This window comes from Gossypium arboreum, chromosome 1, assembly GCF_025698485.1.
Source record: "Gossypium arboreum isolate Shixiya-1 chromosome 1, ASM2569848v2, whole genome shotgun sequence".
In the NCBI taxonomy this organism is placed as follows: Eukaryota; Viridiplantae; Streptophyta; class Magnoliopsida; order Malvales; family Malvaceae; genus Gossypium; species Gossypium arboreum.
In genome coordinates, this window is record NC_069070.1 from 122,047,921 (window position 1) to 122,060,441 (window position 12,521).

The 12,521-nt window shown below is 27.5% G+C and overlaps 1 protein-coding gene across 1 annotated transcript; it reads left to right on the forward strand.

Moving 5' to 3' along the window:
• The first annotated feature begins 11,920 nt into the window (after positions 1 to 11,920).
• Positions 11,921 to 12,521, forward strand: LOC108482692 (uncharacterized). Its single transcript, XM_017785813.2, has one exon. The coding sequence runs from the start codon at positions 11,943 to 11,945 to the stop codon at positions 12,366 to 12,368; it is 426 nt and encodes a 141-aa protein (XP_017641302.1). The 5' UTR covers positions 11,921 to 11,942; the 3' UTR covers positions 12,369 to 12,521.

The following is a 12,521-nucleotide window of genomic DNA, read 5'->3' on the forward strand; positions in this document are numbered from 1 at the left end:
TATAACAAGAGAGAGAAGTGGGAGAATTTCCTTTTGTTTGGTGGTTTAATTTTTGTTTGGACCCACACGGGGTTGGATCGGTCTTTTCCAGTTTCTTTGCTTCCACACTAATTTTATTCTAACTATTATAAATATTAAATTAATTTATTCGATCAATTATGATGTAAAATTAAAATTATATAAAGAAAAATATACGATTAATTGAAAAAAATGGGTAAAATCTACGTATAACATACATACACGTATTATAAGATTTAATCTTTAGTACTTAAAGACTCAAGATCTCCACATTATTATTAAGTTAAAGTCTTGTTGATGCTTTGAATCTAATTATTTTATTCTATATATATTTGATAAGAAATTCGATATTGTTTGAGTAAAATATCAAGTTGATGTTTTACAAATGAAAAAAAATAGTGGAGAGAGTTTACTCTTATTTAATATTCTAGTCAAATGTAATTACGAGATAAATAAAATATTTATCCTCACAAACTACTTGAGTTCAATTAAAATGACTATCAAGTCTAGCTTGAGCTTAATAATATTCCACTTGAATATTTTACAAAATTTATCAAGTTTTTATTTTTATTAATAAGTTACATTATTGCTTTTAATATATTATGAATCTTAAAATTAATTATTATGCTGAATTTTATTAAACTCAAGCTAAATTAAGTATTGAGCTCTGAATTTTATGTTATTTTATTTTTAATTTTTAAACATCTAATTTTATATAATATTTAATTATAATAATTTCCGAAAGAATATGGTGCGTGCGTGAGAATAACGAGGATACCAAATATAGTTACGCAAAGTGGGTGTTACCGTACACTGTCGTGGCAGGTTATGGTTTAAAAGTAGGTGGTGGACGGTGGGTTTCGATACGACTAATGGCGCGTCACGCCGTCGCATGCGCGCGGCTTATTGACTCACTTATTATTACCTTGCCTTACATTGCCTTTCCGTTTTAAATGCCGGGCCTGGGTGTCCAAAGTCAAAGCCAATTCCAACATGTGATAATTAAAATCCCATCAGCATCCAAAGGTGCCTTCCTTAATCCATAAAAATTGTATACTATTTATTATTAATGACTACCGGATCAAAAATAGGTGGTCTAACTAATTCAAACACTAATCCGATTTTTAAAATATTAGTTAAAATAAAAGTATTTATAGGTCAAATCAAGTTTAAGTATAGTATTAACATATTTTATGTTTGTTTAAATTTGACTTAATTTTTATTTTAAACGAGATTAATTTTTTTGTCAAAATTTATTTTTCGAATTTAATATTTTTGTTCAAATCTTTTTTAATTTTGGACAAACTTTTAGACTTGAACGATTAACCCGACATTTAAATAAATCTAATTGTAACTTACAACCTTTCATGCGAACTTTTACAAGCAAATACGACTTATTCAGGATAAGATTTTTTTTTTAAAATTAAGTTTTTTCATTGGAATAAGGTAAGTTATTCATGGAATTAATAAAGCAAAGTTACAAAGAAGAATGAAGATATATATGAACAGTTCATCGGGGAACACCAAAAAGTTACTAAAGCAAAGGCCAAAGGGTGTTTGATGCTACTTGAATTTCTTGGGTGTTTCCAAGTTATTGAACAGACATGGCATTGTGACGGGAGAAGACTGTTGGAGACGACATCGATGTCGGCAGTGGTTGGCGTTGTGAAAGGGAGAAGAGAGAAAAAGGAAATGGGGAGAAAAAAGAGAAGGAAAAAAGAAAAAAAAAAGAAAGTAAAAAGAATAAATTTGTTTAAAAGAAAAAAATCAAAATTAATTGTATAATTTAACCTAAAATTTTATCTAAAGTGATGACATTAACGTGTCGCACCATATTGCCATAATGTAACAAATTGATAACATTAATGATCATATAATAATTCTTAAAACTTTAACGATATGAATATAATTTTAAGCAATCATAAGTGACTAAACTTGTAATTTACCCTATAAATATTGATATTTTAAGAAGAAAACAAAAATTAAGATTTTGGATGATTCTAGATCTTATGGAGCATGAGTTTGTCCTAAAGTTACAAGGTTCAAAGACATGCATGGTGATCCATATGATTTTATTTTAAGACATAATTATTCGTATTTAATTCCTTATTTTATAATATTTTGTTTTTTTTAAATATATCTACTTTAGCCAAAGTGTTTAATAAAAAAATAATGCTTAAACTAAAGTAGGTAATTATAGTTAACAAGAAATTATATCTTAAAGTTTTAATTTTCTAATTTTAAATATTATTCTAATTTATCAAAATTATTTTTTCCCAGTGAATTTATCGAAATATTAATAAAGTAACTCATGTTTTAGCTAATACAACTTTATTACACGCAACTCATGCTGTTTGAGATTTTTCTGTTTCATTTCTGATTATTTACGCTCTAATAAGCTACTTTCTATTATTTTTGGAGCCGAGAAAACTAGGTTCGGGTATTGGGGAGAGTGGCTTTAGGTTTTCCTTTTTGCTTTTATTTGGTTTTTGTTTAATTTTTAATAATTAATTTTAAAAATTTTATATTTATGATTTAGGGCTAATCCAATAGGTTGGTCCTACCATGAATTTAATTATTTAGGGTACGGCGGCATTTAGTCAACATGCTTTGACCAATCAAAACCGACCAAATTAGTTTTGGGGGCAAATTTCGTCTTCCATTTCTATTACAAAAGTTTTAGATATTTTCAATTTTTATTTCATGCATGCACACCATTTTATCAAATCAATTATAATTTATTATAATAAATATTGATTTTTTATCCGTATGATATATGAGTTAATTATACGTATTAATTAAATTATTTTTAACTTTAAAATATATAATGTTTATCAAATAATATTTATTAAGAAATTAAAACCGGATAATGTATACTTGGTATTAGATTGATTTCCATTTTATGAGAATTTAATTTATTTACAGAAAATAAAAAACAAAATAATGCACTAAATATTAATTTTCATGTTTTATAGATTATGATTATAAACACTTAGTGCGTGTATTATTTGTACTTTAAAACAAGAAAATTAATATTAATATAATTTTTATTTTATTATTCTATTTTTATTCCAATTAAATTATCGTAAATTATTTTTTAATCAATTTTGAAAATATAATTTGATCTATCTAAATCAGAAATAGTAAAATTATATTTATATTTAAAAAAATGAATGAATGAATGATAATCGTGAGGGTCGTCCCGTTTTGTCGTCAATATAACGGTGTCGTTGAAAGTCGGTGCAAATCGGATAGTGTCGGTGGTCCATCCAATCACGGTTTTCCACGTCATCATTCTGCTTTTATTTTTTTTTTCTACACAAAAATATCTTGTTCTATGTATTATTGTTATTATTATTATTATCATTATTTATTACTTGGAGGCCAAGCTTATTCCACAAAGGACATACTCATTTGCCTATCGCAAGCTTTCCTTTAATCACATTCATTATGCCCAAATCATTCATGATTTCCCTTAATCTCGCAATTTTTTTTATTTTTATATGTATAATGAATAAAATAAAGGGTAAACTACTGTCAAAGTAGTTGAATTATTAGTAAGTTTACATTTTGATCACTCAACTTAAAAAAGTTACAAAATGGTCATTGAACAATTCGAAAGTTTTTATTTAAGTCAATTGGATATAAAGTTTTTTTTTCTTTTTAAAGTTCGACGATTCGATGATTGGTATAATGGATCAGTACCCATCGTTGAGCAGAAGAATATACCTTAGATATTAGTTGACCTGACTGATAATTATAAAGATCAAAGAAGAAAGTTTGCAAATTCGTGAAGTTTTAAAGTTGTTTTGTGAAAAAAACTAAACTGTAGAAGAGAAAGAGAATGGCAACTTTTGATTGGTGTAGGCGAACAAAGGTCATACAATAATGATTTTAACACTCCAATGATTTAAATGAAAACTTTCAAATAGTTCAATGACCATTTTATAACTTTTTGAAGTTAAGTGATTAAAGCGTAAACTTACTAATAATTTTGTGATTTTAGGTGTAAGTTACCTTTTTATTTTTTGGTATTGAACCTATTTTTACTCTCTCTCCCTCTTTATTAAATTACAATTATATCAACAATTCTAATCAAAATCAATTTAAAACATCGAACTGAATAACTAATTCAACTATTAACTAAACTCTAACTAACTAACTATAATCGAAATAAATTTAGAGAAAAATTCAGACAAAATTACGAAATTAAAATATAATATCTCAAATTTTACAAAACTTCAATATTGCCATTGAACCAATTCCATGTTTGAATAATTTTGGGTTCCAAACACTTCAAGTTTGGGCCATTTCGAATTATTTATTAGTTTCATTTCAATTTTAGATCATTTTTTATTCAAGTCATTTCGAATTTGAATCAATTTATATTTAAATTAAATAGGATCAAGCTGTCGATTAAGTCTAATTAAATTATATTTGAATATAGATTAATCAAATCAAATCTTTTAGGACAATATTTTCAACACTTTTTAAACCACTTTTCTTTGTTTATTGATAACTTGTTTGCAGTATTATTAGAACTGGACCAAATGAATCAGTTGGACTAGTTAGAATAAGAATTGGTCGATATACCTATCCAGACAAAAGAACCGAATCAACTTCTAAACAAATTATTCAGAATAGTTAAAAAAAATTGAGTAAAAAATCAGTAAATAAACATGTTTATAAATTTCTTAAAATTTTTAATTTTATTATTTTAATTAACTAATTAACTAGTATTAGATCAATAATCAAATAAATTAAACTAAAATTAATAATCTAATCAGACCACAAATATATTTTTAAAACATTTCTGCAACAAAATAAGAAAATTTCAAAATAGAAAACATAAAATACAAAACTAAGCAACAATTTGTCAAACCGTCCCTAAAGATTCCAAACAAATTTCTCGACACGTGGCGAATCCATTGAGGTTAAACTTTTTTATGAGTTTTTTTTTTTCTTTTCTGTATCTATCTCCAAAATAAGCAATATTTTTTTTTCAATTGACTCCCCACATCTTTGTCTTTGCTCTTTCGACACAGATTTTTGTGGAAAACAACACAACATGCAGGGAATATAAGATTACAATTAAATGTCAGACAACTCCAAGTGCTGTTTGGACACCAAATTGAAAACATCATGCACAAATGTGTCCCAAAATTATACGGCTTTTTTCTTACATCTTTTCATTCACACCATTCCTTCTTATTTGCTTTGACAAAAGGAGGCAGCAATGCCTCTTTTCATTGATTAATTTTCCATTTTGTAACATTTAGCTTCTGAATTCGGCATCTTTTTTCAATTTGGTCCATGTGATTATATGGTAGTATGAGATGGTGCCATTTAATCTCATAATGCCATATCATCACATGGATCAAAATTGAAAAAAGTTCTCAAACTGAAAGACTAATATGAACAAAAAAAAAAATTAAAGACTAAATTAAGAAATTAGAATTATCAAATTCAAGAACTAAATTATCTAAAAAATGGGTTTAAGGGGGCTTTTGTGATGATCAACTGATTATTAGCTTGATCAATACTATTGTTGTTCAATAATTTGAAGACTACGAGTTTGAGCACACTTAAACGTATTATATTCTTTAATTTAATTAAAGTGCCATGCATGCCCACCAAATTGAATCATTACATATGAAATTACGACCGACAACCTTTGTACTTCATAACTTATGAGGTCTTTAAAAATAGAAATTGGCTTATAGTAAATTTTTAGTTGAAGTAAAATATGAAACTGGTCTTATAACAAAGTATTTACAAAATAAGCTGTGTAAGATTGATCTATAGTCTATTCCATGTTGTATGAAGGAAACTATTATGGTAGACAAATTGGTTGAGTCTTAATTCGATTGGTATGAGTGTTGTTGTCAATGTAGGAGGACGTGGGTTCAAGTGCACTGAAGCGCATTATCCTTTTATTTATATGTTGGGGTGAAGCTATAGATAGCTTTAAACATTATGTCAAAAATAGCAGATATGTTCCAGACCTTTAACGAGATTATTCAAAGAAAAAAACTATTACCGTAGACAAGGGTGTAGCCAAAAGGTGGTAGGAAGGACTTTGCGCCTGGGCCAAATGGTCAAATTGTTCTTTAAGCCCTCCCCAAATGGTCAAATGTAAGATTGATCTATAATCTTTCTAACTTTTGATTAAATGAAAATATTATAATTTTAGTTTTTTTTTAGCTTATAATTTAATTTAGGCTTTTCTAACATAAAACTGATCATTTTTGTAACCACTCCTGAAGTATCGAAAACCGTAAATTTGACTTTATATTTTTAACGCTTAAGATTAGACTGTTCCCAGTTAAGAGCATAGATATGCCTCGAATAATTCATATATCTTTCAATCATTTTGAAATTTTATAATGGTCCCTAAAATCTATGATTCTTTTTTACCCAAATAATTTTCTGACTTCGCTTTTGTTTATGATTCACTTGATGCGGTCAGATGTGCATTCAAAAATCATTAAAATTTGTGAAACCTAGAGGCTCGAAGACGAAAATGGCATCACATGCTTTCACCAGTGGTGTCTAGCTAAAAACTTCCACTGAAAACCCTACACGAAAGCGGTCAAATTCCCATATAATGAAAAATTCTTAAAGTAGGAAAGATCCAATGGAAGGAATAATATATTTGCTTTTTAAGTTTCACCATGAAATCAAATGTGAGCTTGCTATAGTGGACGAATAATATGGTTAAGGAACTGTGGGGTTGACGCGTAACGTTGACATTTTGACCCCTTAGCATATTGGTATTTTGACTCTTGATAGAAAATCAAAAGTACAAATTGTATACAAATTCTCATAAATCTCTGAAAATTGACATTTGAAAATGACCCGAATTTAAAATGATTTTAATCAAATAATTTAGAAAGTTGTGAATTTGAAGTAAATTTAATCAAGTAATTCGAATAAAAAACTATCAAAACATAAAACAATTCAAATTTGAAACAACCGAAATCTGTAAAAATCTCAAACCCTAAATCACTTATACTCAAAACAATCTAAATCTAAAATAATTAAATATAAAAAAACAAAAAAGTAAAGAGATTCGATGAAAGAAAAGTAGTGGAGCATGTGGTCACAAAGAATTAAATGACAGCTTAGTTCAATGATTTTTTAAAATTATTTTTGTAAATTTTCATGTATTTGACTCTTTGTATCACCTTTGTATCACCATCGTAAACATATGAGATAAGCTTAGAATAGGTCAATCTTTGATAGACCCTAATGGCATGTAAGCACTTTGATTAGTTGAATGGGCAAATTCTATAAGAGGTCCTTGTACTATACGATTTCTTATAGATTTAGTTTCTTTATTATAATTTGATGTTCTTAAGCTTTTATTTCTCAAAATGTGGTCTTGAGATTAAATTTTTTGGTCCATCAAGTAATTTCATGTGGCATTTGTGTGTGTGTGTGCAGTTAGACAAATATATACAATTTCCCCATTTTTGTCTTTTTTAAGTGAGTAAAAAAAATTGTCCTACAGTATAAAAATGCCAATATGCGTCGATTGAGTTTTAACTCGATTGGCATGGGCATGATTGTCAATGCAGGAGAACATGGATTCGAGTGCGTTGAAGCATATTATCCCTCCTATTTATAGATTGAGAAGGGACTATAGATAGTTTTAGATATTGTGTCAAAAAGAGCAAATACCATCAAAATTTATAATGAGATTGTTCAAAGAAAAAGCTAATATGCATATATCACAGATTTTGAAAAAGGTTAAAATTACCATAAATCCCTGTACTCTTCAAAATTTTGAAATTTAATCATTGTACTTCTATTTTTAGGATTTTAGTCTCTCTATTTTCAAATTTCAAAATTCAAGTCTAACTGTTAACACTATTAATTTTTTTTTATTAAATTTGTTGAGGCGACATTTTAAAAAAACAAAAAACTCACCTAATAGCCATGTAACTAAAAAAAATTAATAGTGTTAACAGTTGGATTTAAATTTTAAAATTTAAAAATAAATGGACTAAATTCCTAAAAATAAAAGTATAGACACTAAATTCTAAAATTTTAAAGAGTACAAAAATTATGACATACTTTAACCTTTAAAAAGTAAGCTGCCTTAAATTATTTAATGGAACTAAATGAAAAAAAAAAAAGAAGCATTGGGGCTGAAAATGTACATTTTGAAAAAGAAAGAAAAAATTAAAATTATAACATAGGATTTAATCTGAAAAATACAAAATATGAGGACTTTCTATGACCTTTGACCCAGATGAATTTTAATTTTGATTTATAAGTTTCAAGAGTTCTCTCTGAATAAGTAAGCTTTTAAAGTAAAAACAGATAATGTTGCACACATAAATATCTTCTTTGATACATAATATATATATATATATATATATATATATATATTTAATAATAAATATTTATCGTTTTAAGTGTGATTTGAATTGCTATTAAGATTTTATCTTTCTCTTATAATTTATCGAAAATATAAATATTTTTATTTTTATTTTTTATAATCCAGCACGAATAAATTTTAAAAATAAAAAATAAAGTTGTAATTTTCAAATATTTGTTAACATAATAAGTGGTGAGCACGCGGAGAATTAAAAACATGACCATTGATGTGAAGGACACTCTATACCAATTTATTATTTATAATATATAAATTTATTTATCTATTATTTAAAATTACATACTTTTGACCATCTTATTTAATCTTGGCTAAGTGTGGCTCTCAATTTCAAAAATATTTATAATATAATTTTGAGAGTTTGTATTTATCCATTTAATAATATCGTCTTTAGTATTCAGGGCGGATCGTAACAGTGGTGAAGAGAGGTCTTCCCATTTTCTTGGAAAATTTAAAATTATTTTAATTTTTATAATTTTAATTAGATTCCGTAAATTTTAAATATTTTCATTAATTTATTTAATTTCAAATCCGCTATTGTTAGGTCTTATTATTATACCCAACATTTATCAATGAACTTAAACTCATTTTTAATTAAGTAATTAAGCTTAATCAATAAGTTTCTCATAGCTTAAACTCAACTCCAAATAGGTGTTTGAATTGGTCAAATAAATATAAAAGTTGGAACTTATATTATAATATTGAAAAGAAAGTCAACCCCACAAATAGGTTGAGAAAGTGTTTGTCTTAGATGGCAACATTATCAAGATCATAATCTTCCATTTTATAATTTTATTTATTTATGGAATAATGATAATTTTATTTGATTATTTATGTCTAATGCCTTTGATTATATATAGATAGAAGGATTATTTCACTGCCAAACACAAGTCAAAATGAATAACATTTATTCTTAAATAAATATTAAAATTTTAAAAGAATCATATCAATTTAATCTTAATTTTAACGCCGTAAGAATATTTAGAGTTAAATTTATGGGTGTAAATATTGAATGGAGAAAATGTTATTAGGCCAATTAAAAAAGGGACGGTGAGTAAAGACATTTAATTTCGAAAATTTTGGTGATTAAATTAAAAAAAATTATAATTGAGTGACAATTTATGTAGCTTATAATGGCTACATCATCTAGCCGTTCCAGACTTAACGGTACAATGGCTGAAAAAATAATTTAGTGATTAAATTAAAATTTTTTATAATTTGATGACTAAAATAAAAACACACGAAGAGTTCAGTGCCTAATTAGGAAATTTACCCAATTAAATTTTAAATAATTGTTCTATCTAACATTACTAGGTCTAGGTTCCTAAAAATATCTTAAGGATGTATATATTTTCTAATATAAAATCATATACTATACTAAGTTAGTGCATATCTGATTTGACTCAGCTTATTAAACAACCTTTTGTTAATAAGGACAAAATCAAAGTGTTTGACTCTCATTTTTTGTTTTAAATATAGTTTTAAGTGGAAAGTCTATTCGAATTTGTAGAAGATATCATATGTTAAAGTTTAATCTGAATTCCCGATTGAATCTTAGATCGGTTAGTATTAGTATTATTGTTAGTGTAAGAATATATGAGTTTGAGTATGCTGAAATGCGTTTATCTTCCTATTTAATAATTAAGATTATAATTCAAAAATTTACAATTCAACTTCGATCCCTCTTAAAATAATTTCTAGATTCACCCTTGGTTATCGAATTAGTTTATATCGTCAAATTTAATCATTTTTAGTTCATATATTTCTCGAATTTTGAAATTTTAGCCATTACATAACGGTAGTTGTTAAATCTATTAACTAAAATGTCATGACATTTTCATGAGTATTATGCGAAAATAACAAACCGACCTGATAATACAGTTGTGATAATATGTTTGCCTTATAAGACTTTGGAAGCATTATAATTTAACTAACCGAATCTAACGACTACCATTTGGGTCTTGATTGAAATTATAGAATTCGAAGAAGTACACAAATTAAAAATGACCGAATCATATTACATAAAACAAAATTCACAATTTATGGATAGTTCGGGAACATCTTGTAGAATTAACCTATGTTTTTTACACGACTAAAATAGGCCATAGGTCTCTGTACTATTCAAAAATTTAGAATTTAATCCATGTACTTTTATTTTTATGAATTTAGTCTTTCCACTTTTAGATTTTAAAATTTAGGACCAATTATTAATTTTTTTTGTTAAATTTTTGGTGTGATATTTTGAAAAAAAAAATATACTTGGTAGTAATGTAATAAAAAAAAATGACGTCGTAATGAACTTAAATTTAACAGTGTTGAAAGTTGGACCTGAATTTTGAAATCTGAAAAGTAAAAGGACTAAACCTCTAGATTAAAGTATAGGGACCAAATTTTAAATTAATGAAGAGTATAAGAAATTATGGCATCTTTTAACCTTTTTCACATTAATATATTGATTTGGATCAATGTACATTGGGTTGGTCTCAATCCCATGAAGCCCAAATCTAGTTCCCAATTGGGTTCTAGTTTTGTCCAATTGAGTCCATAAACAGCAAAACATTGATGACAATCAAATATTGGACCGACCCTCTCATGCCGAATTTATTAGGTGCAATATTTAATAAGCTTACACCAAAATAAATGAAGTCCCAAGATGCTCACAATCATCCATTTATTGTTATATGCATTTGGCTATGAAATTCAGTATTGGACTGACCCTCTTTCATGTGACCCTTTTCTTTACGTACTCTTTTGCCTGATTTGCTTCAATACTTTAGGATGTCAATGGGGCAGGACGAAATTGTATTTTATTTACTTTAATTTGATTCAATTTTTGTATTAATATATTCAAAATTCTCTTAACTTTTGTGCTAATATATTCAAATTCATTTCATCCTAAATAAAATTTAATAGTTTACCCCAAATTTCTATTTTAACCCTAAAAAAATGTTTATTTGATCTTATCTTGAAAAAAAAGCATGATTAAAATATATATCTGGGCATTTTTATGTAAACTTGTCTTGACTTAACCAGAGTTGTAAATGAGCTTGATTTAAAATTCATTATTCGAAACTCAGCTCAGCTCAACCTCAATAGAATATTGTTATCTAAGTTTGAGCTCAACTTGTTTACATGATTTATATATTCAAGTTAAAGCTCAAGCTCGTTCCATAATACAAAGTTTCTCAAGTAAAGTAGTAATTTAATATTAAAATATTAGAAATATATATAAATAAAAAAACTCAATCAAACCCAAAAACTACTCAAATTAAGTATTAAAATAAACTTAGCTTATTTAATAACTCTGAGTTCGAATGATTTAAAAAAAAATCGATTCAAACTCAAATAACTTACAAGCGCAAATATCTCATTTACCCTCTAAAAATCCATCCAGATGCCAACCAAAACCCAACAAATTTAAGAATTTTTTTGCCACCCCTAATCAATGCTCTTCTCATCTCGCCCTTTAAATATGTTCATCCACTTTCACTATTTACCATCACCACTTCATCTATAATACCACATGAAAGAAGCCATGAAAATACCTGCTGTTACCATCGCTGCCATCGCCGTTATTCTCTTCTGCTACATTCCAGTTATGGCGTCCGCAAGGCACGTAAAGGTGCCGCCACACGGAGATCATAACAAACATTACGAGGAGCACGACTCTCGGCCAAGCACAAGACAACGGTCAATGTTAGGGTCGAAAATGGTTAGTAATAAACTTGTTGATTCGAACTGGGAAACAAGGTCGATGCCGAAACGAAAACGAGCCGACACGTTGAAGATCTCCGGATCAAGCTTGCCGGATTGCTCGCATGCGTGCATGTCGTGCACGCCGTGCCGACTAGTTATAGTGAGCTTTGTGTGTTCTTCATTGGAAGAGGCAGAAACATGTCCCATGGCTTACAAGTGCATGTGCAACCATAAGTCTTATCCTGTTCCATGAAATTACTAAGATCATCTGTTTTTTTTTTTTGGGTAAGTTACACCAAGATCAGTAAACTATTAGTAAATTCACGTTTTGGTCACTTAATTTCAAAAAGTTACAAAATAGTTGATTAACTATTAGAAGGTCCTACAACATTGATTTTAACAACCC

Bases quoted from the DNA above. Each gene is read 5' to 3' on its own strand.
- LOC108482692 (XM_017785813.2), top strand. From the start codon at position 11,943: ATGAAAGAAGCCATGAAAATACCTGCTGTTACCATCGCTGCCATCGCC.